Raw genomic sequence first — 26893 nt, 5'->3', positions numbered from 1 at the left:
CTGCTCCAACACACCTGATTTAAATCAATGGCTGATTAACAGGCTGATTTAAGCACTGAATCAGGTGTGTTGGAGCAGGGAAACAAGGAAAACATGCAGGATAGTGGCCCTCGAGGACCAGGATTGGAGACCCCTGGTTTAGATTTCAGGTTTTTTAGTGCAGTACTACATTCATCCAGAAGATGGAGGTCTAACGCTTCCTATTTTTCAGGTAAAACCTTATATATTAACTTTTTAACAAGCGTACTGAGTGTAATAACCACTGCACGCCAATCCCTTTTATTAGAGCTTTTTGGGGTCCGATGATAAAACGACTGTCACGTTGAGTTCTCCTGCAGGGTGTGAACCGCAACGTCAAAAAGCCGGGATATTTATGGGGTTTAATATGTCCTTTTAGCAATGAATTACAGCGTACAGTTTAACAACCGAAGAAGACGCAGGCGGATACACTGATATATTATGGTGCAGAGTCCAATGAAGTTTATAAGATCAGACGGATAAACACTGTCAGAAACACGCAGCTTGACAAACAGGACCTCCAAAAAAAAAAACCCCAACGATTCCTCTTTAATACGCTACCAAAAATACTTTAATGCACATAAAACCGGAGGAGAAATATGATACATCCATTTATGATATGTTTCATTACACGAGTATAAAATATTACACCACACAAACAGAGTAACGTTAAATTAAGTATGAAAATACAAAAAAAAAAATTAAAACAGAAACAGCAGTGCAGGTTATAAAAAGAAGTCAAACTTAATGCTTTTCTGCAGTAAAATAAGTGATACTACAAATCTGACAAGATGAGAATTAAAGAAAAGTAAATACGTAAAATTTTGTTTGTTTTAGCTTTTATCTTTCATATGAAACTGGTGTATGTCAAATTTTTTATCTGCAATCACGAAGGGCAGGCAACCATGTAATGGTCTGTGTGTTCGTCTGTTAGCAAAATATCTCACGACCCGCTGGATGGCATTTCATGAAATGCTCACAAAATAATCCTCATGTGAACATCTACGACGGATTAACTTTTCAAATTCATTCAGTTCGACATGGCCGCCACAGCTGATCAGCCTTAGCAGACACATAAATGGTTACGGCTCAATCGATTTTATAGAAATTGAGCTAAAATTTGGCATGGTAGTAGCTGAGAGTCATCCCCAACACATATTCTAAGCACTGACAGATCGCATGAGATCTTTTTTATTTTTAAACTGTGGCCATGAATGCTAAAGTCAACCCTGTTTGTCTGTTAGCAAAATATCTCTTAAACCATTAGATGGATTTTAATGAAATTCTCAGAAAACAATCATTAGATGTTCATCCACAACTGATTCATTTGTGGAGTCAATCCAATTCAAGATGGCTGCCACAGCTAATCAACTATAGCCAGCACAAATCGACTACAGATCAGTACATTTTCCAGATACTGAGCTAGAACTAGGTGAGGTAGTAGCTGAGAGCCATCTACCTCACGTACTGCGAACAGGTCGTGCGAGATCGTTGTTTAAAACTTTGGCGTGTAAGGTGGCGGGCGATTTGCATTTCTTCGAGAAACATTGGTTAAAATATGAACTGTGCTCCAACAGCTTGATTTCATGAAATCAAAGGAGGAAAAGGAGATATAGATTGATTTGCTTCCCTTAAATATTGAATTATTTTTTACTGTTACAGGGAAAAAAAAAGTACTTTTATTGCCTACTGAAAGCAGAATTAGGTGTTGGAACATCCGGAGGTGTCGTTAAATAGGGATGATGCCTAGCCGCTGTTAGAGGAGGCTGGCTGTGATGAAGACGTAGATCCTGGCTTGGAAAGTGGTAAACCTCCCCTGCCTCCAGAGCTTCATCTCCACGGTGATCAGAAAATCCCGAGGCCCCTGAACCTGCCGCTGCAGGTACACAGCGCCCGTGTAGGCGTTCAGTTTCCTGGTGCTGAAGTAGGCCTCGTCGTTGCCCTGCGTGACGCTCACAATCACGTTGTCTCCGGAGTAGGCCGGGGAGGGTCCGATGCGGAATATCTGCGCAGGGGTGACGATGTTGGACTGGAAGCTGAGGTAGTAGTAGGTGATTCTCACGGGGGAGTTCTGACACTCCAGGTGGCTGGGGCAGCTGATCCGCTCGCAGCGCCTGCAGGAAACAACGACGAAAGATGACGCTGGCTTAAACGGCGCAGAAAGAATTTACTTTTCTCTACTCGCTACAACTTAACAAAATATAAAATAAATTATTAAAGCATCCTTCTTCTTAAGCATGCCAAACGATACTGTGCATATCTCTGATAGCCAACGGATCTCCAGACTTTCTGAAGGCCTGAAGGCCAAAGTTTCTCTTTGGATTTTTGCTGCTTTTTCACTTGTTTTGTGTCCGATCCGTGTCCCTAAACCCTGAGCACTGTGTGCTTAAGAGGTAAAAAGAAAAAGGAACAAGAACAAGTGGAGGTCCAAAAAAGTGTCAGGAATAAGAAAAAAAAAGCCATCTACAGCAAATCTGTATCTGAAAGTCGTATCTTTAGGAACTGGACCTGAACAATGCACGCACGTCAGGTTTTCAGCTACTATTTTCTGTCAAGCCGCGTTATCTTTGACATTTTTCATCGACTCGACAAAAAACAGAAAACAAATTGTGTCTTTGCGACAGGCTGCTGGTAACAAATTGTCTAAAGCTCTCATTTAAAATGGATTCTCTGGTAAGTTGTCCGTTTTGTGCCGACACAACACCGGCTCGGCTCTTGAGTTTAGGAGCCTTTTTTCATGCCCGAACGAGTCGCAGGTGAAATTCTGTTGGCTTAAACAAACCAACAAGCGAAAACGGTCAGGTGCGAAAACTGAAAACAAGCGAAAAGCAGCCGGTATTCAAAAAAAAACAAAAACTTTTTGAAAGATCTTCAGAAAGTCAGCAAAACTTTGGATCAGGGTGTTCTGTTGTTCACCTTTTTCAAAGCGTAAGGGCATTTTCTGACGATCTTCAGACTTACGTGTCGGACACTTTGCGGTAGTTTGGGGGGCAGCTCAGAGAAAGGCAGCGGTACCCTCCTTGGATGTTGTAGCAGGTGTCAGTGCGAGAGCAGTTATAGGCCCCGGTGGCACACTCATCAATATCTGAAACATAAAGAGAAACGACCGAAAGGGCCGCTTTACTGCCTGGCGTTAGTCACAGGATTATAAGTTAGGACGAAAAAAAAAAAAAAAAAAGGACGTTGCCTGTGAGAAATTTCAAATTAGCAAGACAAGATTTTTAGGCCTATAAAATTTTATTGCGCGTGCAGTTCCTTGCACCACAGAGAGGCCGCCGATTAGATTAATCTGAGCGGTCCTCGAAATCAATCTCCGAGCAGGAGCCAATGAGGCACAGCTGCAGTCTGTATCCTCGTTTCGGGTGGACGAAGAGGTGGCGGGACGGCTCGCTCACCTCTGCAGGAGCGCCCGTTCGGCGACATGGTGTATCCGTATTCGGGGCAGGCGCACTGGTAGCTGCCGGGAACGTTCACACACTTGTAGGTGCACAGGTGGCCGAGGCTCTGCGAGCATTCGTCGATGTCTGCGTGGCAGAAGAAGAAGAAGAAGAAGAAGACAAATGGTTCTGGGCGGGTGTATGAGCTCGGTGTGAGTTTGGTGTGTGCGGTTGCGTGAGCGTGAGCGACCTTCGCATGTGAGCCCGTCCTCGCGGAGGCGGTAGCCCTTCCTGCAGTAGCACTGGTAGGAGCCGTAGATGTTGGCGCACTCCTGACTGCACGGGCTGGTCAGGCACTCGTTCACATCTGGACATCAGAGGTTAGAGCTCATTAACGCCACGGCCAATTCCATTATTCTGGCTTCAGTGTTTTAATCTCAGCATACAAACAAGATGTTGTTATTCAGGGTGTTAAAGAACGGAAGCATCCTTGTTAAATGAATGCTGAGTCAGCGTTCACATTATTGTTTTCCAGTTTAGAGTTTTTTTGCAATCAGACTCCTTCTGTCAGCTCAATCAGCTCAATATGTGTTATACTTAAAAATAATCCCCATATAAATACAAGGAGAGCTCGTCCTTCACAAACATCGTCCTCTTTGAGATCAGAATCAGCATCGTTGCTCTGTTTTTGTTCTTCTGACACTTTTAGCTTTTAGTTATCGTTCTGCTGCTTTTAGCAACATTTTTGCTATTTTGGTATAATAGCTGAAATCTTAGCTGCTGCTTTGCTTATATTAGAATATGTTTGGCTAATTTCAGCTACCAGTTCCGCTGCTTTTAGCCACTCTTCTGCCGGTTTTGCTTTCTTTAGCTTGCGTTCAGTTGCTTTTTAGGCTTTTTTTGTTTTTGTCTTTTTTTCCTTAGCAAATTTCAGCAAACTCCTTCAGCACACACCCGCTGCATTTACAGAAAATGCTCAATTTCTCTAGTTGTGCGAATGCAGTCAGACACAGCTGCGTGGTTACCATGACGACCCAAATGAGCCACTGGCAGCCGCTGAAACATATCTTTTGATGCTGCTTCTCTGAACGCTTCTTATACAGTTTACACACCACCTTAGATCATTAAAAAAGCAAATTCCCAATAAGCTTATATAAGAAGAAAGTGGATAAATGTCAGGATTAAAGGCAGCAGCTGTAATGGCACCTCTCTATGTGTTTTGAGAAATGCAGACAGTTATTGTTTTGCTAGCTCCCGTCTGAAGGAACAATATGCTGTGAAACACACGTCCTGCCTTTTAGAGCTGCACTGTTTTGTAAATGCAAATAGGCACACACACACACACACACACACACGTGCATAGTTTCACACACAAGTTGGCAAAAACAAAACGTGCGTCAACATGCTCTCGTGGCCACGCGGACTGACATTCGCACAAACGCACCTTCGCAGTTCTTGCCGTCAGCAGCTAAGCGGAAACCGGAGGCGCACGTGCACTGGTAGGAGCCAGGGGTGTTCTCGCAGGTCTGGGCGCACAGACGGCCGGAGAAGCGCCAGCACTCGTTTATGTCTGAGGGGACGGAGCATCATCATCATCATCATCACCATCATCATCATCATCAAACCCCAGAAAGAGCCCTGTGTGTTTACACCCATGTGTGCAACAGAGCATGTGCATTTATGGTGTCCTGCACAACTGTGCATGTGTGTGTGTGTGTGTGTGTGTGTGTGTGTGTGTGTGAAGCAAAGTGCGATCCAAGGGGACCATCTGTCTGCTGATAGTCTAAACACTTGAGTTGAGAGTTTTATTATGAGAGCCACAACACAACGCCGAGTCACGTGCGGAGCAGGGTGAAGAGACGTGATCGGAGGTTTATTGGCTACTGCAGGAGGCAGGAGCTGAAGCTGGGGGGGGGGACAAAAAACAGGAGCTTTCTCTGCTACAGAATAATAAACAGGAGGAACAGAGTGGGCACAGCAAAACATAACGGGGGCTGTACTGTAATACATCAATGTGAAAATGTTAGGTTGAGAAAAAAGGCAAAGAGGAAAAAAAAATAATGAAACGGCCCTCATACCTACACACATCCTCCTCAGGGAGTCGAACTGGTAGCCTGTCTGGCACTCGCAGCGATAGGAGCCGGGCAGATTCTGGCACAGCTGACCCTCTCCGCATCGATGCAGGCCGTTCTCACATTCATTCACATCTACAAGAGGCACGCGAAATCTGTGAAGTGACCCTGAAGACATCAAGCTCCCAGCAGCGAGGTTTTAAAATGCAAGACTTCAGCCGGCCTCTCTGGGAACACTGGTCGTTTCTGTCTAATTAGAAACAAGAGAGCTTGCTCGACAAGCAAAAATGGCTGATGCCACAACCCCAATTCTGAAAAAAAAAATAAATAAATGATGGGATGTTGTGTAAAAATAGACAGAGAATGCAAGGATTTGCAAATCTCACGAACACATATTTCCAACACAATGGAATGTGATGAACATACCAAATGCTTAATTCTACCATTTTTAGGGGGAAAAAGATCATTTCGAATTTGACGGCAGCAACCAACTCAAGAAGGCAAAGCTGTAAAGCAGGGGTGGCCAATCCTGGTCCTCGAGGGCCACCATCCTGCATGTTTTCCTTGTTTCCCTGCTCCAACACACCTGATTCAGTGGTTAAATCACCTATTCATGTTCTGCAGAAGCCTGTTAATCACCCATTGGTTAAAATCAGGTTTGTTGGAGCAGAGGAACAAGTAAAACCTGCAGGATGGGGGCCCTCGAGGACCAGGGTTGGACACCCCTGCTGTAAAGTAAGCGGTACAAATAAGAAACATCTGGAGGAGCATCCTGCAACTAATTACGTTAATTGGCAACAGGCAGTAAGAGGACTGAGGCGCAAAAAGAGCCTTTTAGAGAGGCTGGGTTCTCTAGAAGTAAAGATGGGCAGAGGTTTAACAATATGCAAAAAGCTGCCTAAAAACTGTGTAACAATTTCAGAATATTAAGACAGAAATAACCAGTGTTCTTTCAGAAGAAGGCAAAAGTGACGCTCTTATTTTGGTAGGTAACATTTCTCTGTGCGTTCAGCCACACATGAGGTTTTTCTTTAAAACCTGATAAACTCCACATTCCTTTGCCTTCACACTGACTTGTGAATCTGCGTCTGAAATGTGACGACGCGTGCAACGCTTGCGGCGACTGCGAGCCTCACCGACGCATCTGGATCCGTCGGGGCCGGCGTAGTAGCCGCTGCTGCACACGATCTTCCTGCTGCACACGTACGAGCCCGCCGTGTTGATGCAGCTGTAGCCCGAGCTGCACGGCTGGGTCAAGGCGCCACACTCGTCAACGTCTGGCGGGAAGAGACACACAAGAGGTTGGAGAGGCGGACGTGAAGCACGGACGGGACCCTACGGGCAGACGCGTCTCTGCGGCCTCCCATATCAAAGCGAACACACATCACACAGCCGGATAACTTTGTTCTGGCTCTGACACTTTCTCCATTTTTTGTCGTTTCTCCTGCACTCCCTTTTTACAGTGGCGTCCGTCCGCTGCCTCGACCTGCCTCGGTTCCTGCCCCTGGGGGCTAATTCCACAGCTTCAGTTTGCACTGGAGGAGGACGACAGGGGATTGGCTTTTTATCCACCCCCCTCTGCAACCCCCTAAAAGTGACGGCTCTGATCTCCTGTCTGTGTGGCATTTTAACCCCGCCGATCCATCTGCGCGAACGGGCACCTTCGTAGGCGATGATTCATCGGTGCGCGCCGAGATTTCCTCCCTGGTTTATTCGTCTGTTTGGAAGTGAGATAAGGAATCTCTAAACGGTCCTTGTAAAATGATTTAAACACAACACAGCAACCACTTACTCTGGTTTTTCTTCAGTCTCTGTGGCCCAATTAAATCTAGAGAGAATTTTATCACTGAATAAAGGCCTGAATGCACTTATTCTAAAGTGTACACAAAACTGCAAACAGGCCTGACATAGTTACTTTAATATGTTTTAGGCACATTTTTATGCTCAATAATGTGATCAAACAGAGTTTATTATCTCCCACTGATGAAAGGCGAAGGCGTACAACAACGTTTGTGTTTAAGTATGTTTGTTTGTCTGTCTGTTAGCAAAATATCTCATGAACCACTGGACCAAATTTAATGAAATTTGATAAAAGTACTGATTGGATGTAAATTAACAGCTGATTACCTTTTAGAGTCAACCTGATTCAAGATGGCTGCCACAGCCAACTGGCCTTAAAAATCACGTCCATGACTCAGTCAGTTTTACAGATATTGATCTAATCTTTGGTGTGGTAGTAGCTTGCAGTGATTCAAAACACATACTCTGAGCGCTAACAGACCATGTGAGGTAATGAAAAGTTGCATGAGAATGATTATAATGTTATGTTTAAGGTTCGACAAAAAAGACTGCAGCGCCATCATTTCTCATCATAAGATGATATTAGTTTAATAATCTGGCATGAAAGGCAGCGGACAGTTCAAGAAATGCTAGGCCCCCTTTATTATTATTATTATTATTATTATTATTATCAATTGATCAATAATACAAGTGGTGGATTAAAAAGATAGAATATCAAGAATTAAATCACAAGAAGTATATTACGGCAAAAGTTCATAAAATGGGAAAAATTAGAACAAGAGCATATAAAAACATACTGAAATAAATAAATTTGACAGAAGGTTGAAGGTTTTGTAAGAATATGTGCTGTACTGAGTAGAGCAACACCCTGGAGGTGATATATTAAATTAATGTATCTGAGACAGATTTTAGTATATATATTATTTACTAGCACACATACTTTTCCTGTTTTACTTGTGTCCAGCTGGAAATCCCTGCTTTCTTTACCTTTGTTTCACAGATGCTGAATGAATCATTTAATAGACATGAAAGACAAAGTACCTGCATGTTTCTGTTTTTCTTACCTACACAATTGCCCTGCGTGCCCCGTTTGAAGCCGGCGGGGCAGAGGGTTTGCGGGCTGCACCTGAACAAACCCTCTGTGTTCACGCACTCGAACCCAGGTCCACAGTTATGGGCTCTCTGCTCGCACTCGTTGATGTCTGCGGCGGGAGAGAAGACTGTGAGCCAAAGAGGAGGAGGGCTGAATGAATCTTAAGAAGACGGCGCCTACGCAGTGGCCCCGTTTCCCCACTGGATGGCACTGCGGTGAAGTGGTTTCACGTCGCCTTTCACTAATCAATTTCAATACAACCGAGCAGCCTGAACAGCAGCGTAATATTTCAATTAGAAGAGTACAGCTAATGAGTCAACACAGCCGTATTCACAGAGGATCTTTCTTCGTGCTCAGGGTGTCAGCGATCAATGCGGTACACTCCCCGAGAGTTTTCCCCTCCACCTGTTCTGTAAAACATTCACTTGTTCTCAATCAATCCTCCACATCTGTTACTGTAGCGGGAATAAAAGCTGCAGATCTGGAATAAAAGCCTATGCAGTCTATATGCTGGTATGTGGGTAATGCACCAATGTTTTTAGTTTTAGTTTTTTTTTTAAATCAAACACATTTGCAGAGCTTTTGCCACTGTAATCACTAAGAAGAGGCCTAAAGCTGTTTTGGCAGGCAGCCCTGTGGATATAAGGTACACTGTAGGTTCACTAATGGGCGACTGAGCATCTGAGACTCTGCAGACAGCTGAGACAGAGATGGAGGCAAACAGAGAAGAAGAAGAAGAAGAAGAAGGAGGAGGAGGAGGTAAAAGAAACGTGAGAGAGGCTGCCAGAGACTCTCTTCTCTGAAAATGGGCTCAATGGAGATGTAAACATTCAACGTCTTTGGAAATCTTGACAGTTTTTTTTTCCTCTCTCTCTCTCTCTTTTTTTAACGTGATAAATAAATAAAGAAAAATCACTACAGTACATGGAAAGAAGATGCAGAAACACTTTAGTCTTTTCTGGGTCAGAGCTCTTTTAAGATGAAAGAAGAAAAAAAAAATACGAACACTTCTCCCGTGGACTGAAAAATCAAAATCAGATTTTTGTATTTTATTTTATTATTTTTTTAAATCATACATGCTGCATCTTCAGGGCTGAAGAGATGAAGGATTATTACGATTGCAATTTTAAAACACGGGGTTTTTGATGATATGAGCGAATCGCTGGATAAATCTGAGCGATTTATTCAGGTTTCCAAGCAACATACTGTGTGCTGCTACTATTAGGGGGCAAAAACCTTCTTTAACAAGGTAGAGCTTAGTTTAGCAAAAAAAAATAAATAAATAACATACAACCCTAATTTGAACAAAACTGAGACATATAATAAGAAATAACTTTAAAAACTCAATGCAATCATACAAAAATCTCATAAACTCATATTTTATTCACAACTAAGAAACTAAAAATTTGCACCAGTTTAAGAAAAAAATAAGGTAATTTTGAATTTGATGGCATCAACACATCTCAGAAAAGAGCACGCCCTCTTCACGCTAATGATGTTTCTACCAGCGGTTAGAAGCAGTATCAGATCGGGGCCTTACCATTAAACACACGGCCCCCGTTTAACGATCAAACATCATTAGTGGCACAGATCAGCTGCGACTGCGTGGCCTGAGCCACAGGAGCTCATCTGCCGCGTGGAAGCGCCACTTACGGCATCGCTCGTCGTGGAGGCCCTCCGCTCAGAGTCTGCCTGAACAACCCTGAGCACCGCCCAAACCGTCAGGCCAGGCGGGTCCCGACACAGGTTAATGGCAAGTAAATACATTTTCTTTTTAAAGAGTTTAGCGTAATACGCAATCCTTCACTGAATGATCTGGTTTGAATACACTAGGATCATTTTATGCTGAGAAGGGATGGAAGCGTAGCCGTTTCGGTCAAATCTTTTTGCACAACCTCTCAGGTTCTCATGCAACCTGTTTGGGGTAACTTTCAGCATCAATTTCTACCTCAGGGTCTGTAAATTTGACTGATTTGCAGCCATTTTTGTGTTTGCAGAGTCTGCTTATCGCCCATCTTTCTCCTTCAGCCTAAAACACAGTTTATTGTTCCCGTTTACGTAAATGCGAGGACTTTCTGAAATGTCAGGCAACTGGTAATTCTCCTTGAACAATGCACCTTCCTTGCATTGTGACCCCTCGCTGCCGCCCCGCCCCACCGCTGATCGGGCGCAGATTACCTTCACAAATGTCATTGTTGATCTGGTATCCAGGGGGGCAGGTGATCAGTCTCTGACAGGCGTAACTCCCCGCAGCATTCACGCAGCGCTCGTTAGGCTGGCAGGCGCGAGGAGACAAACACTCGTTTACGTCTGGAGGAGGAAAATCAAGACAAATGTGTGAGCGGGAAGCGCGCGGAGGAAAGCGGCGAACAAGGCGTACAAGGAACATCGAGTGGAAACAGATTAGGGAGACAAGTCGGACCCCCCTCCGGCAAAAAGATTAAGGATGAGACCACTGAGGAGAAACATCCACACAATAAAAGAATTTGTCACCACGCTGAGCCGCTTTCTGTGTCACTGCAACAGTTTGATGATGTGTAGAAAGAGACAGGCCACAGTTTATGATCCCCCAGGAGAGAGGCCCGGACATATCCTTCAGCATCTGATTGGCCCAGTGATGAAACACCGTTCTGAGTGGAAAATAATGGGTATCTATGGTATGTAGTTGGGGAGATTTGTCGTGATAACGCATGGATATTTGGGATAATCCCTCTGGTATAGACTTGGATTGAGAACAAGATGAAAACTTCTCCCACAGGGGGATTAGAGCCGTATCTGCTCTGCAAATCTGGAGGCGCTGATGAGTGAAACAGACAAATCAGAGGCAGGCGGTCCCACCAAGACGGCTTCCTCGGCTGGAACCGAACTCCTCAGGCTTGAAGAGAAAACTGGGCCGAGGGCTGAGTTCCTAAGTCTATCCTTCACTCCTGTCACGACTGAAGACTTTGAAATATCCTCTGCTCTACCGCCGGGTTTCAGCCCCTTACCTTCGCAGGAGCGCCCATCAGCTCTGAGGGAGAAGCCTGGACGACAGGAGCACTGAGGCCTTCCGGCCACCGGGGTGCACTGCTGCTCACAGATGCTGTTTCCTGGAAGTCAGAACAGTCCAGTCAGGACACATGAATCTAATGCGCGCTGCCTTACACGCAGGAGGGCTTTGTTGCTCTGTGTGTGGGAAAAGAATCAGTGTTTGCTCATTTTTTTATTTTCCCACAGTTTATTGTGTGAATGATGGTTATTTCTGATTTTATTTTTCATTCATAGCTAATCTTTCGTCTCATCCAGGAGATGGCTGCTACGACTTTTGTTTCCCTGCAGCTTTTTTACTTTTCCATATTGTTACTTTATTTACAAACATTTTCCCCATAGAAATACATCGAGATCCATTCAACTGCTTGAAAAACTTTGTTCTCTTTAAAATCTGCTTTATGTTTGGCTTCTTCTGCTACTTTTAGTTTTTAGCTATTTTTTTTTTGTTACTTTTAGCTTTTGGCTCACCTTTTGCTTTGTTTAGCTTTTAGCTAGAGTTCTGCTACTTTTAGCTTTTAACTAGCTTTTTGCTTCTTTTAGCTGCTGTTTTGCTAATTTTAGCTTTTGGTTAACCCTCTGTTACTTTTAGCTTTTAGCTACCATTCAGGTTCAATTGTCATTCAGCTAGCATTTTGCTACATTAAGGTTTTAGCTAGCATTTAGCATTTTTGGCTTGTAGCAAGTGTTCTGCTAATTTTAGCTTTTAGCTTGCCTTTTGCTACTTTTAGCTTTTAACTAGCTTCTTGCTTCTTTTAGCTTTTAGCTGCTGTTCTGCTAATTTTAACTTTTGGTTAGCACTTTGTTACTTTTAGCTACCGTTCAGGTTCAATTGGCTTTCAGCTAGCATTTTGCTACTTCTTGATTTTGGTGGTGTTTTGCAATGTTTAGCTTTCAGTTGGCCTCTTGCTAGCATTTTGCTACATTAAGGTTTTAGCTAGCATTTTGCATTTTTGGCTTTTAGCTAGTGTTCGGCTTCTTTTAGCTGTTTTAGTTTGTCTCTGTTTGGCTAACAGTGAGGCAGACCTCCATCCAAACAAGAGCAACAAAACAAGTCCCTGTTTGGCTTATAATACAAAGATCCTGCAAGACTACAAAAAAAATGAAAACCTTCTTTTCCTCTAAACACCTTCAGCTACTTAAAAAAAAAAACAAACAACTAAACACCACTCACTGAGAGGCGTTCCTCGGCTCATTGAGCTGATTATCTCACCTTCACAGGGGTTGAGTGGGACAGCAGGCTGGTGGGGAGGTGGGAGTGGGGAGGCGGCCTCCTCTCGGTCATCCTCCCGCAGTCGGTTCTCCTCGTGCGCAGCCTCTGCGCAGACATGAATAATGTCAGAACAGGAGCAGTGAGTTGCTCTGTAATCACCTCTCCATCATCCGCTGCAGTCCTGGTTGTGAAATACCTGCGTTCTCATTCAACAACGTGAAGCTCGTGGCTACGGATGAAAGCTGTAAAAGCAACGGAGGCGGGGCAGGAAAAACAAAACACTGCCTTCAGACATACATTCGGGTCTATTCGAGCGCCTCGTAGCTCACTGTAATTTGCTGACATCTCTGGCATTAGCTCCCTGTTGAGACAGGCTCGAGTCGGTAAAAGTGATTGGCTCATTGCGTAGTACCTGGAAATATCTCTTTTTTTTGTGCCTCTTTGAGGACTCTTTGATTAGATTAAGTTGGAACAAGAAACTCAAAGCGAAAAATAAAATGAAAAAAAACCAAAGCGTAGATGTGAGGAGGATCCAGGAAAGGGACGTTAGTGTAAGAGTGGAATAATTGTAGTTAGGCTGCGTCGGGTCTTGCAGATAGGAAGGAATTCAAACAGAATAATAATGAAAAAGGAAAGCGAACGTGTCGACAGACGTGGACTTTCTGACGCAGATGTAATTTTCATAAAGGGCTAAATGGCGCGGGGAGCTTGACTGACGTTACCTTGTGCGCACGTGAAGCCGTCCTCCTGCAGCACGTACCCGGGGAAGCACTCGCAGCGGAAGGAGCCGGGCGTGTTGATGCACCTGTGGTGGCAGATGTTGCCCTCGTAGATCAGGCACTCGTCCATGTCCTCCACCTCGACGGGACCCTCCACGGCGTTCTCGCCGTCCCGCTCCGCACCGACGGAGAAGGCTTCTTTAGGGTACGGGCTGTCTGATACTACACAACAAAGAGGCCACTGCTGTAAAAAGGTTCACATCGTGTCGTTCAACAATCCCTACACCGCTCATTTAATCATTTCTTAGAAATAAACAACAACAAAACATATAAAATATATGAAACGGGTAAAACAGATCCTAAATATCATCCCAAAGAACAACAAGGCAGGACGGGCTCGAAAAGAAAAAAAGACTATTTCAGTAAGAGCTGAGCCAAGTTTTCCTTTAGTTGTCGACAGCCAAACCAAATGAGTTTTTACACAACTTCCAACAACGTGGTGATTTACCGGAAAGGAGCCGCGCGCAATGCCCAGCAGGCAGGCAGACACTAGATCTGTAAGAATTACAGTGAGAAGGGAGAACAAGGCCATTAGGAGGACCATTTTTCAGCAGGGTGGGGGGAAGGATCTTGCTCCAGGTCTTCCTTCTTAACAGCAAACTTAAAATAAATTGCTCGTCCTTTGCTTAAATCTTTCCCTGTGAGTATGTTTGAATTTATAAGAGCCAAGGTGCTCATATGAAGAAGGGTATAATACCAAATACATGAATGCGGTGAAATGCATATTTGAGCATCCTACATATTTTGGTCGAACATCTATAAATTTACAATCATGGCTTAAGGCCAATCTGCCCGCTTTTTGGTGCTTATAAGTTTTCCAGACACAGAGACTTACAAACCTTAATCATATCCCAATATTACTGGAGTATGAACGAATGCAACACTAATTAAATCAGTTTTTATTCATGTTTTACATTAACTCTTTAAGCTGGTGTAGATTCTCAGTCATGGTAAATCCAAAAAAAAGTGAAAAACAGCTGGACGTCTGTTCTGTAGCTGAAGGCGTTTCGCTGCTTAACGGAGAAAGTCCTATGAGAAGCATCGGGACCGCAGCACCCTTTGTACCCCTACTTCACACAGCCTTGCCTCCTTCTAGACAGCTTATAGAGAGAGATGACTTTATTTTCAATTCAAGGACACAGAAAAATTTAAAAAATCAAAATTCCTGCGCTGACTCAAAGTAAAACGTACGGTCCGTCAGCCATAAGGAACACTTTCTGTGCGCACATTTGAAACCAAACGAATACCTTTCCTGGGGGGCAGAGGGGAGTCCAGAGCGGGCCTCTCTCTGACGGTGTGCCTGCCCTCCTCCGCCCCGCAGCAGCTGAGGAAGACGTGTCGGCAGAGGGAGCCCATCTGCCGGGGGGCTTCGCAGGGATGGCCCTCTTTGAGGAAGTGGAGCCCGAGAGTGCAGCAGCCGCAGCACTCCTGCAGGTCAGACAAACAACATCGGATCACGGTAGTTTTTTGTTTATTTTAAAAGCCACTTTACATAAAAAACAAGCAAACCGCATGCTATGGAAAACACTGCAGCTCTACGAGCGGTAGCTTTTAGTGTGACGGCCGGTGATTTCTCTGAACGTTCTCCAAATAGGTCTTGACCCGAGTGTGTTTCTGGGTTTTTTCCTTTTTTTGTGTGTGTGATTCATAAGTATACATATATACATATACAAATATACATTTAAGGTTCTTAGAAGATCAACTCTCTTTTCACAAACAATCAAGGCAAATTTCATTTTTAAGCTTAATGTTTCTCTGAGGGTAAATGTTTTGTTTGTTTAATAATTTCCTAACCTTTCTTGAGCTTTATCGGGCAAAAAGATTGTGTTGGAATTCCCCCAAAACAAATAACGCTCCCATCCTCATCAGTTATACTCAGAATAGGCTACAGTATTATCATTTTTACAACATTGCTTTATGGTTTAAATAAATATGATTCAGGCTGCTGTGGTCACATCTATGCAAATGGGTAGCACTGACTTCTCGCAGCAAAAAGCTTTGGCCTGAGACCTTTGTGTGTGGATTTGGCATGTTTTCCCTGTGCATGCATGGGTTTTCTTAAAGTACTTCCTTCCACAGACCAAAAACACGCACATCAAATTGACTGGAGATTATAAATAGCCCTTATGTGTGACTGTGAGCGCACGCTTTGTCTCCACGTTGGCCCTGTGACCGCCTGCCGACCTGTCCGAGGGTCTTCCTCACCAGCTCCCAGCATTCCCGAACAGGATCAAGCGAGTACGAGCGACGGATGGATGCAGCAATATGATCCAGGTGGTCCTGACCGGACTATCAGTGGGAGCCATAATGACATTCAATCAAACCACCGACGCTGTTATCAGTTTATGTTTAGAAAATGAATCGGCGCTTGACATTTCTATTTGCTGAGATCTGCTTGGAAGATAATGAAGTTTGAAGGACTAGAAATCCTCAAGAGTAATATACGCCAAATTAGAAAGAATAATGACGCACTGGACGAAAAGCACCAGAACAGTAATCCCCTGTGGAAATCCAGACCAGAGTTTCTCATTGCGGACCACTCGTTCGTAGAGAGGCGAATCGTTAGGCTGGGTTACGTGTCATTTACATCCTTCCAGCACACGTAGGCGTGCGCTTCCAGTCGCTGTCTGACGAGAAATTCCAGCTAATTTCTGGACTCTTCTGACACAGATGTGTGGAGATGTTTAAAAGAATGTTAAAAACAAACACGTTGGAGAGTTTTGGGCCTTGTAAATGGAAATCAGTGGAGCAGTTATTACCCGATCTTTGTTCCTTAACACATTTACACCCCATGCAATACGTCACGCTCCGAGTATGTTACAAATGACTCTCAGCTACTACCACATCAAATTTTAGTTCAATATCTGTTAAATTGACCGAGTTACCACCATTTTTCTTCAGCTAACTGTGGCAGCCATCTTGAATTAGATTAACTGGAAAGGTTAGACGGTCATAGATGTACATTCTGCGAATACTGTCTGCAAGTTTCATTAAAATCTATTAGATATTTTGCTGACAGACAGGCTTGAATCCAACAGTTAATGCTAACGATCTTGTCCGATGAGTAGCGTGTGCTGTGAGTGACTCCCACCCAGAACCTCTCGGCTGATGTCAATACTTTTTCCATTACTTGTTTAAAAGCAAAGTTGTCTGATGTAGCTTAGAGCCGAGCACGTGAGGCTCTTGTTGCCGTACTTGCCTTGTAGGGATCAAGCCCACATTCGCTGCCGACGCCCTCCTCGCACACACCTCCTGCTCTGGCGGCACTGGTTCCCGCCGAGCAGCGGCTTTCCTTCAGCGAATCGAAGCAGCACTGCTGCTGGGATGTCCTGACAGAGACGGGCACACACACATTAGAAACGGCCTTCCCATGAGGGCCGCTATAATTGGGTGGTGAAATTCGAATGATCGCTGGAGTCAAAGTCCTGAGGATGATGTGTGATTAATCTAGCAGGGAAACCAGTTTTGTTCTATTAATCAGGACTCTGTTATTAAGTTCCACGCTCGAGTGCATCATAATGGGCTCACCAGCAAATGGAGTGGCGGTCTTTTGCGGGCGGCTCCATGTTGTTGCAGTGGCCATTAACTGAGGCCCATTTCTCTCCGGTCTCACAGCAGCTCTTCACCAGCTCTCCGACTGACACTGGAACGAAACACAAACACTCAAACCTAAACCTCATCTTCTCGTTGCAGCCGGTGTTTCGGAATCATTTCTTTTTTTGAAGTGCTGCGACGGCACTGGTAAAGTTCATCCTCTTAAAGTTCAGAAGGTATGATGTCGCTGTTAAACTTGACTTGAGAAAGAAGCAAATCTTTCAATCTTTTCAGAGACTTGTCACCTAAAAATGCTCTCAGTTTATGGAACAAAAGGGGAGGAAAAAGTGGGATTTGAGGGCGTTCTTTTGCTTTCTTTTAGACAACACACATCTTCATTGCCAAGCAGAAGAAAACTAAATTATAAAATTAAACTCAGAGTGCAGCTTTCCTTTGGATCAAACAGCAACACCACCTCCAGAATTGTATGATTAAAAAACAATATGTTCAACTCTCTCAAAGCTTTGATTGGCCTCTCACTGTTGGGCTCTTCACACATGGACCTTTAGTGAGGGCAGAGGTCACACAGTAGAAAACAAAAACCACGTTTGCAGTTCTAAACAAATGACAGTCGGCACTCACTGCCCAGCTTTAATTTCCACATCCACCTCCACATTGTGGTGAAATCCCTCTCCTTGATAAAAAAACCGAAGCGCTCACACAGAGGAAGGCGAGCGACGGCCACAGTGTGCATAATTTAAAGGTCTGGAAAGGAGAAAATCCAAACTCTGACTCTTTGATACAGAGCCCCGGCGTCTGTGCCAGCTGCGCAGCCAGGCAGGCCTCTTTGAACTTGTGTGAAAGTTTATTAAAAGACAGAGAACACGATTGCTCACCGTCACTCCTCTGTTTGCCTCATTCATTTTCTCCTGCCGGAATCAGCTTGTCTGTTATGAGAGCAAACGCAAATTTTCTCCAGGTGTCGGTGCTGGATGGGGTTTACAGAGCTGTAACAAGTGTTACAGTATGTGAACGCTATGATGTAATCTTTTACTGTTATGTCCACGTTACGCAGAAACAGTGTGACATTTCTGCTGTAAGTGCACCAAGTGCTACAGCTAGCTGCTGCCGCCACTGTTGGCGTTTGCAAATAACCATAGGATTCCGTGTAAGTGTAAGTCACTGTAATGTGAAACTTAAAGCGACGTAAAGGTTTAGAAAATAGTGAACCGATATGAAATTTTTGAGACGTCGTTAGCTCATTTCTCCAGCCTGAGGCTGTTTAAAAGCCTGTCTGCAACAGGTAAGAAATTAATTGTTCACCCCACTTTAAAAGATCTGAACCATTCCTTGAAGGTGACCTGTCATTATCTCAGTCCATTATACCGACATTAGCACCAGATTCTTTGCTTTTAGTCTAAATCCAAAACTGGTGACATCACACGGCTTGAAAATACAGCTAGGATAACAAGCAGAAGGCACCTCTCAACACGCCTGGAGGGCTCATAAAGAAATGTTTGATGCCGTTTCTTCTCTGTTGTCTGGCGGATTCGGTCGTTCTTTTGCAACACAAGTGCCTAATTCGTTTCCAGAACACGCCGTGGCTCTCGTGTGTTTGCAATTAGAGAGCTCGAAAGGTGGTGACACAGTGTTCCTCCCACCTCCGGCATGAGTCCTTGTAGAAACATTTTCTCCCGAAGCCCATAACGACTGTCCAAGAACAGCTGGTTGTGACGTGACGGCGAGTTCATTACCAAAACATTCGAGTCGGTTTCGAACCGCTGATTCTGCCCTAGCTCTGCCAAAAGCGTGAGTCAGTAATCATGTGAACAATCAAGCTGTTTTTGTTTCTTTCCTCCCATTTTCTGTGAACCCATTTTACTTTAACTGGGCCTACAGCCAGACGTTGGAACCCTGAGGACTTCAAATCTGCTCGTGTTAAAGAAACGAGTGAAACACTCACCTGTTAATGACTGCCATTAAATAAACGCCTCGCATGACTCGAAGGAATGCATATCGCCCGCCGCCTTTCATGAGTTCTCATGCTAAAGTCCTCTTATGTTGAGAAAGTCGTAGCTGTTTTGTAGCCTTGAAAACAACAATCACGCTCAATCAGAATGTGTGGTGAGGATGACTCTCAGCTACTACCAGATGAAATTTCAGCTCGATATCTGTACAACTGACTGAGTTGTAGCCATACTTGTGTTACCTAGTTTAGCTGTCGCAGCCATCTTGAATTAGACTGATTCCAAATGTTAAATCAGCTTTTGATGCACATCCAGTGATTACTTTTTAAACGTTTCTTTAAAATCCAGTCAGTGGTTCATGAGACATTTTGCTAACAGACACCCACACACACTCATAATAATAATAATAATAATCAGATTAAGATAAATTACCTGGACTTGGAGCTTGTGTTTCCAAGAGATTCCCCACATTTCACAGACATTCCCAAAGCAAAATAACGCTGGTTTTGAATCTGCACCACCTGCACGTGCTGCTCGGCTCATCCTGCCACGTACTGTAACATTTCAGTGAGCGTTTACAGACGGGTCAACACGATCCTGTCCAATCTGACGGTTTTCAGGGGTCAAAAGTTCAAAAGGTGATTTCCTGCTTTAGATGTTATCGCCTTGGTGAAGCAAAAAAAACTAAAGAGCGTAACACGAAAGACTTTATTTTCTTTACATTTGCTCAAATTGGGTGTCTGCAAACTTCTAGTAGCGCCGAGGAACTGCCTATTGGTTGCTCTTTGACTGTGGGTGTCTTTTATGAGTGGTTTTCTGCATCTGGAGCAGATGTGTGTGTGTGTGTGTGTGTGTGTGTTTTCATTTCTAAACATGGGTAAATGGCGTCGGCTGGGTTTTCATTAAGGAACCCGCCGAGGATGGAAAACATTGCTAAAAATTACTGCCAAATGACCCTGAAGGCACCCCAGATTAACGGGAGTGAGCTATCATCTCAGAACCGATCTTGAAACGCGGCGGCACGGTAGGAGTGAACTTGTGCGTGACCGGCTCTGGAATTCACCGTCCTCTTTCATCAGGAGGGAAAATTACACGTCGGCTCGACCCACCCCAACGTGCGGCGTGTTGTGACTAATTTTGTTGATACAAACAAGTGCCTCGCCGCTTCATTTGGCCTCGTCTGAGGTGACGGTCGCCTGCCGCCGAGAGCGAAGGGGCCGAGTCTGTGTGCTTGTCGGTGCAAAATGCCTCCCGAATCACTGAATGGATTTTAATGAAACATTCAGAAAGTGATCTACGAATTTACATCTGTAACTGATTACCTTTTGGAGGAAGCCAAATTCAAGATTTAAACGCAAAATTGGCCACAACTCAGTCAATTTTACAGATACTGAGCTAAAACTTGGTCTGGTAGTAGCTGAGACTGATCCCCGAGTTATACTCTGAGCACTAATTGATCGCATGAGATATGTGCTTAAAACTTTGTCAGTAATTATTGGAATTAACTACTTTTGTCTGTTAGCAAAATATCTCGCAAACTACTGAATGGATTTTTACGAAACTTTCAGAAAGTAATCCGTAGACGTCCATCTACAACTCATTCAATTTTGGAGCCGATCCAATTTAAGATGGCCGCCACAGCCAACTGACCTTATAAAACACAAAACTGACTATAACTCAGCCAGTTTTGCAGATATTGAGCTAAAACTTTGTGTGGTAGTAGCCGAGCATTGATCCCAACACATAATTGGAGCGCAACACATTGTGCAAGATCTTTTCCCTAAAACGTTTGTAAAAACTGTTGGAGTGAACCCTGTTTCTCTGTTAGCAGAATATCTTATAAAACAACGGCTGTAACTCAGTGACTTTTGCAGATATTGAGTTAAACTTTTGTGTGGTAGTAGCTAACACTCATTCACAGCACACACTCCAAACGCTAACAGATCATGCAAGACATTTCAACGTTGCAGTGTCATTTTCTAAGTTTGACCAAAATAGCTCCGACATAAGATGATCTTAGTTTACTTTAATTCTGGCATGAAAGGCAGCGGGCAATATCCATTCCTTCAAGGAATGCAAAGCCTTGAATTTTTAGAAGATATCATCATGGGCCTTTTTTTTTTTTTTTTTTTAGTTCTGGTTCTTGTTAAGCTCAACATGATGGTGGATGTTTACCGAAGCAGGAAAACGGGTGGAGGTGTGCCACAGATGAGACGATTACTGGGAAGACTGGGAAACCAGCAGCCTCGCAGGAGATGGGTAATCACACGGACTCGTGAGGGAACAGGGGGAAGAGCCTGGCAATCAAGCGATAACAGTGGTCTCATTCATCACAGGAGTACTGTGCCGCTAACAGGTACAGAGCCCGAGAAATCCTATACCAGGGCATGGAAAAGCCACAACAATCCCATCCCCCTACAGAGCAAACTCTGCATCTGGCTGCAAAGGAAGAGCAAATGAGTTAAAAAGTAGATAAAAAACTTTAACCCAAAGCTAAAGAAACCCACGTATGTTTGGAATAAAGGGGCCATGTGCTTGTTATTTATACTTTCCCCTTTCCTGTCCAAATAACTTTGACATCCTGTGCTAACAGCATTGATAACAGACATTAGTCAAGGCCTTTATCAGCCGAGCTGTTCCTGTTTGTGCTTTAACATGTTACCACTCTGAAGAAGTGCAGGGCCGTGAACCCTCAGCGTCTCGTCGTCCTGCAAACCACACAGCCGTGCGTCAACCCCCCACTCGTTTCAGAACTGTGAGGTTTTAATCTTTTGGGATTAAAACGTCAAAATAATCACAAGTTTTGAAATGAACGAACGAACGGGTTCGTGTATGTTACACCCTCTGTTCTGAAGCTTTATTTTATGGAAGTGTGCTGAAGAGGGAACTAATGTAAAGCCCCTGGAAGACACATCCAACACGAATACCTGTGGGGGAAGAGTGTTGACAGAAACAAAACGTAATGACAGGTTTCAACAAAAACTTTAGGGATGTTAGGAGAGGGTTTATTTTGTACCTACTGTTGTGTCAAAATGACTCCACTTGTCTCAGTTCTATGGTTTTACATATCAAGACATGTCGGAGGCTTGACAGAGCCTAAGGTTTTGTAAAAACAATCTGATATAAGCAGCAACACAGAATGCATCACATCATGTTTGTTATTCAGTACAAATTCAGCCGAGGTGCAAAAACGCACACATTTGATCAGATCTTTTCAGCCAAACTGCGTGACCCAGTTTAGGCAGTTGTCACATTGGGGCTCACATTTAACTTTAAAAAACTTAGAAATACAAAGGAGGTCACAGCGGACTCAGTGACTGCAAGGTGCCCAGGCCCCGTGGCTGCAAAACAAGCCAAAATCATTACGCCTCCATCACCTTGCTTGATAGATGGTATGAGGTGTTTGTGCTGATGTGCCATTTTCTTTGTTGTTTTTGCCAGATGCGTAGTGATGCAATAACTGACCTTCCCCAATGAATCTTACCCTTCTTCCTGCACTTTTCCTCCCTTTAAAATGTTTGTGCGTCAAAATCAGAAGAGCTAGAATTATGAAACTTCATCAGATTGCGCCAAAACCTGTGTTAATGCGCCTAAAACGAGTGTGCCATTACCGAGGTACAGAGCTTTTTTTTTTTTTGGTCAGCGTTTAAAATATTGACGTGACAGTCTCTAAATTCATTCGCATCGTTTCTTGATTACTCTGGAAACACAGGCAGCAGGTAACTGTGATTTCTGTCCATGCCTTGCTCCGCTCCTCATGCCTAAAGCCTTTATGTGATCATCATCATCATCATCATCATTGCTAAAAAGGACAGCTCTCTTTCATAATGTAGGGGCTGGAATGGAAGCAGATGATACAGTTATTACAAAAATGTGCGAAGGACTCGTACGCAACGTCTGGGTAATCTTCCAAACTACAGGAAATGGATAAATGGACCCGAACATGTTCAAAAAATATATATATACATAAAAGGCCTCCCATTCCTTGAAGGAAGTTTAAAGGAACAATATGTGTTGGGGATCAGTCTCAGCTGCTACCACACCAAATGTCTGCTCAGCATGTTTTTGAAGGTTGGTTGCCTGTGGCCCGCCGTCTTGAATCGGGTTGACTCCAAATCGCTGGTGTGCGCCCAGCGATTATTTTCTGAGCGTTTCATTAAGATTTCCTCAGTGGTTCGTGAGATATTTTGCTAACAGACAGGCAGACGAACGCGCATGGGGCAAAAACCCTAACATTCTTTCAGCTGCAGGCAGTCTTAACTGAAGGTCCCTGGTGCAAAACGCTACAGGAAATCACAATTACCAGCTGCTTCTACACCATCAAATCCAAATAAAACATAATAATTTGAAAACGGTTCATTTTTTTCTGACAGTTTTACAATCCTCTGGAGAAAAGAGCATTTTCTGAACTTAATTTGTTCTATATATAGTCAGTGTTATTTCTGAGGGGGGGGGGAAAAAATGCTATCTCAGAAAGCAGCCTTTCCATGAACAATAGCTTGCTGTTGTTGTTTCTCCTCTGGATCTCTGCCAGCTTAAATGAAGTGATAATAATTTGTTCCTCCAAACGGCAGGATGTGAGAGCAGTACCACGGGTCAGTTCATCGACGCTTCGTAATGAACACCGCTCTGCTGGAGCGGTTGCATGAATGGAAACCTCTTGTGTTTCAGAGTTCCCCTTAAATCAAATTGCTTTCAGACACTTGCTCCAACCGTTACAGGCCAACAGATGCGTTTGATTAGAAAATGTCAGAGTTACCTTCTGCGTCTTCCTCCTCTTCCTGAGGCTGGGAGGCGTGGAGGGTTTGCGGTTGTCTTTGAGGCCCCCCGTTGTCCTCCTTGATCCTGATTGGCGCTCTGCTGGTGGGACTCAGATGGACCGGGGGGTAGGAACTCTGCTCGTCGTTGCCAAGCGGGTTCCTGCGCTCTGCTTGCACCGACTCTTGGTGGCCGGCGGAGTGGGAGCGACTGTGATTCCTTGCACGCTTACCCTGACTCTGCTTCTGCTGGTCAGCATGCTTCGTGTTTCTGTGACTGCTGTGTCTCGTGGCCTTTTTCCCGGCTTCCTGCTGTGGCCTGTGGCTCCCTGTGTCCACTCTCTGCGTGGTTGCGGTTGGTAATAATGTCGACGCCTCGCTCTGAGCCCCTGCAGTGGCTGAATCCGCATTCAGTTTCACTTTATCCTCGACGTGTCTCACTGTAGACGGGCTTTTCCCCCTCAGCTCATTCCTCCCGTCATCAGGAGACATGAAGGCAGCAGAGTTCGTCTCTGGGTAAGCTGGAGGAAGTGCAGTAGAGTCCAGTGATTGGGCCAGGTTTTGAGTAGTGGAAGATGTCGGTTCTGCCAGCGTGTAGTCATAATCCTCTGAGCCAAAACTGGGTGGGTCCTCCTTATACAGTGGAAGAGCGTTTGCCAGGGCGAGCTTGGAAAACGGTCCTGCAGGAGTTGCTTGTCGGCTGTCAGGACCGCTGCTGACGCCTCTCAGAGGGCCGCTGTGCTCAGTGGGCTTCTCGACGCCACGGAGGTCACAGCCAGGGATGGGCGAGCACGTTAACCGGCCCCCTTCGTTTGGGCAGTGGCAAACCTGGCACCGGTCCACCTGAACAGAGTGCCCCGCCTCGTACTTCTTGTTGCCGTGGGCGCAGCCAACGCGCCCACACTGCGCACACCCGTCCGCAGGCTGTAAAACATCGATGCAGTTGGGCGGGATTTCTGGACATGGGATGAAGCGGCAACTTATCTTCCCCCCTCCCTGAGGACAGGAGCATTCCGTGCTTCCGAAATCCACGAAGTAAGACTCCCCCTCCGGGACTTTCCCTTTCTGGAAGCCTGCTTGGACGCAGTCGTAAAACTGGTACCCCTCACAGGCGCAGCCGCTTTGTGCACATTTGGGACAGCAGGCGCCGTTCTCTAAAGTGGTTTCAATGCAGTTCTGCAGATCGGGACAGGCGACACCTGTGCAGTCTGTCTGACTTCGACACGTGTCCACGCAGAAAACCAACAGGCAGAAAAGCAATAGCGGCTGCATGTTGCTTAAAAAGTGCAAAGTCTACAGACTTGATTCCAGTTGGGAAGGAAACCAGTGCCTCCGTGCCTGTAAAAATAAAGAGTGATTATTGGTACATGAACACAACGGAGGTTATTTGGTACTCAGCTTGATAAAAATCAGTCCGCTGTGGCTGGTTTTCAAAAATGATCAAAAGCCTATCTGTCAGCTTTGATTTGATCACCTGCCAAACGCACATTTTTCCACGCCTGCTGCTCCGACACCACAGGAGAGGAAGGCTGCAGTTTATTTTTAATTGCGCGTGGAAATTTGGCTAAAAGTAACGTTTGTCTGAGACAACAATGACCCAGCAAACCCAAACCTTAAAGCCACAAAATCACAAAAGCTCCCTTCAAGGAATTGGAGTTTATTATATAAAAAAAACCCTAACAGAGACTATGTTGGCTTTAGATAATTTCAACTCTGGATGGTTTGATCCAACAGTAAATATCTGTTTTTCTTAAATTAACCGGTGGAGAACAAACTGTTTCAGCTCTCAGTGCCTTAACTGGTTTCTGTATAAACTATACAAATGGAGTTACATTTCTGGAGCTTTTCCCCCTCTCTTTTGGGTTTAATGTGCTGCACAGAGACAGACTGAGAATGGCAGCACAAAAGCTCGATCCTGTAAGTGATGTCGAAAACCAGGTGGTTTCTATTTTCCTCTTCCTCTTTATTTTTTCACTTTGCAAGAGCTCTGTGTCATTTCCTCGCCGAAAAGTTTACTTTTCTTTTTCTTTTTTCTGAAGGGTATTGCTTTTTTTCTTTTTTTAAGGCTTGTTTTGTTGTCACATTAGTACCAAACTGCACGTCCTTTGAGTAGATTACCACCAAAGGAATGGCTGCATGCAAAGGAAGCTTGAAAATGATGTTTCTCCTCTGCAGAAACGGCCCGTTTGCTGTGATATAAAGTTACGAGGTCGTGCTGCAGCGTGCAGTCCCAATCCATACTTTACAGCTCGAGCAAATTTCTCAAATGGAAGCAAAATCGTAAATTAAACGTACAGTAGACCCACGTGTATCGCAGGTCGTCGGAACGAACGTAACATCTGGTATTTTGTTCTTCTAAATCTGGCTGCGGAACCACACAAAGTGCAGTGCAGCAGCATTCAGGGAATCAATGATGCCTTTGTGAGTTCAAGATCATTTTAGCAGATCTTGCAGTCCACATTTGGCACACAATGGTGGTTTAACAGCTGACCTCAGCTTTGAGGGTCCACAGTGTGTTCTGCAATGTTCATATTAAGTGACAAGGGGGAAGAAAAAATCATCAATGTAAAAGGAACCATTAGTGGTGGGAGGATCTATAAAAGTCATAAAAGTACAACACAAAAGCCCAGCTCAGCTGTCACATCTGCTCAACAAGAGGCTTTTGTCTTTTTTCTTTTTAGGAGGTAAAACTTCTAAACCCTTTGTGATTAAAAGCCCAAGGTTGAGCTTACTCTTGCATCACAGCGTTCCTCCGATTTAAATGCACATCTTAACTCTCAGATTGTTACTGCACCCAAGGGAAAAAAAAGCAATCTGGTGTTGTCCCCAGACTAGATTTCCCCTCGACCCGACGCGTAACAGAGCGCAGCATGCAGGCTTACAAGTGAGTAATGATCTGCGCCAAACACGCAGAGGAGTGCGTGATGTTCGGTGACATGCAGAGGGGTTTATTTCTAATAAAACAAAAAATAAAAAACTAAACTAAACGCGTCTCTTACCACGTTTTTTTTGCAGCGCCGGCGTGCCTGTGAGTCTGAGGGAAACCTGTGCGTAAAGTTGAAGTCCTGTGAGGCTCCCGGACTTTGGAGGCTGGGAGCACCTCTCCTCCTCCTCCTCTTCCTCTTTCTTCCCCCTCCTAAGGGCGGGGCAAACTTTTATAGAAACACTTCCAACTTTTTTTTTTTTTCCTGTTTGCCCCCCGCGTGCTCTGCAGTTGATCCAAAACACGAGAAATGACGGCATGGTGGTGTGTGTG

General features: G+C 44.5%; 1 protein-coding gene across 1 annotated transcript; it reads right to left on the bottom strand.

The window, feature by feature from the left end:
• Positions 1-1265: 1265 nt before the first annotated feature.
• On the bottom strand, positions 1266-26767 carry fbln2 (fibulin 2). Its single transcript, XM_017409779.3, has 17 exons — positions 26637-26767; positions 23640-24975; positions 16908-17022; positions 16579-16708; positions 14627-14807; positions 13323-13541; positions 12601-12705; positions 11348-11449; positions 10539-10670; positions 8332-8469; positions 6604-6744; positions 5474-5602; positions 4840-4965; positions 3646-3762; positions 3414-3542; positions 2980-3103; positions 1266-2132 (listed from the first exon to the last, which is right to left on the bottom strand). Exons 2-17 carry the CDS (start codon positions 24907-24909, stop codon positions 1775-1777), a joined length of 3516 nt encoding a protein of 1171 aa, XP_017265268.1. The 5' UTR covers positions 24910-24975; positions 26637-26767; the 3' UTR covers positions 1266-1774.
• Between the last annotated feature and the right edge of the window lie 126 nt (positions 26768-26893).

Source organism: Kryptolebias marmoratus, linkage group LG8 (assembly GCF_001649575.2).
Source record: "Kryptolebias marmoratus isolate JLee-2015 linkage group LG8, ASM164957v2, whole genome shotgun sequence".
In the NCBI taxonomy this organism is placed as follows: Eukaryota; Metazoa; Chordata; class Actinopteri; order Cyprinodontiformes; family Rivulidae; genus Kryptolebias; species Kryptolebias marmoratus.
The sequence above is the reverse complement of the archived record's forward strand: the minus strand, read 5'-3'. Positions and strand labels throughout refer to the sequence as shown.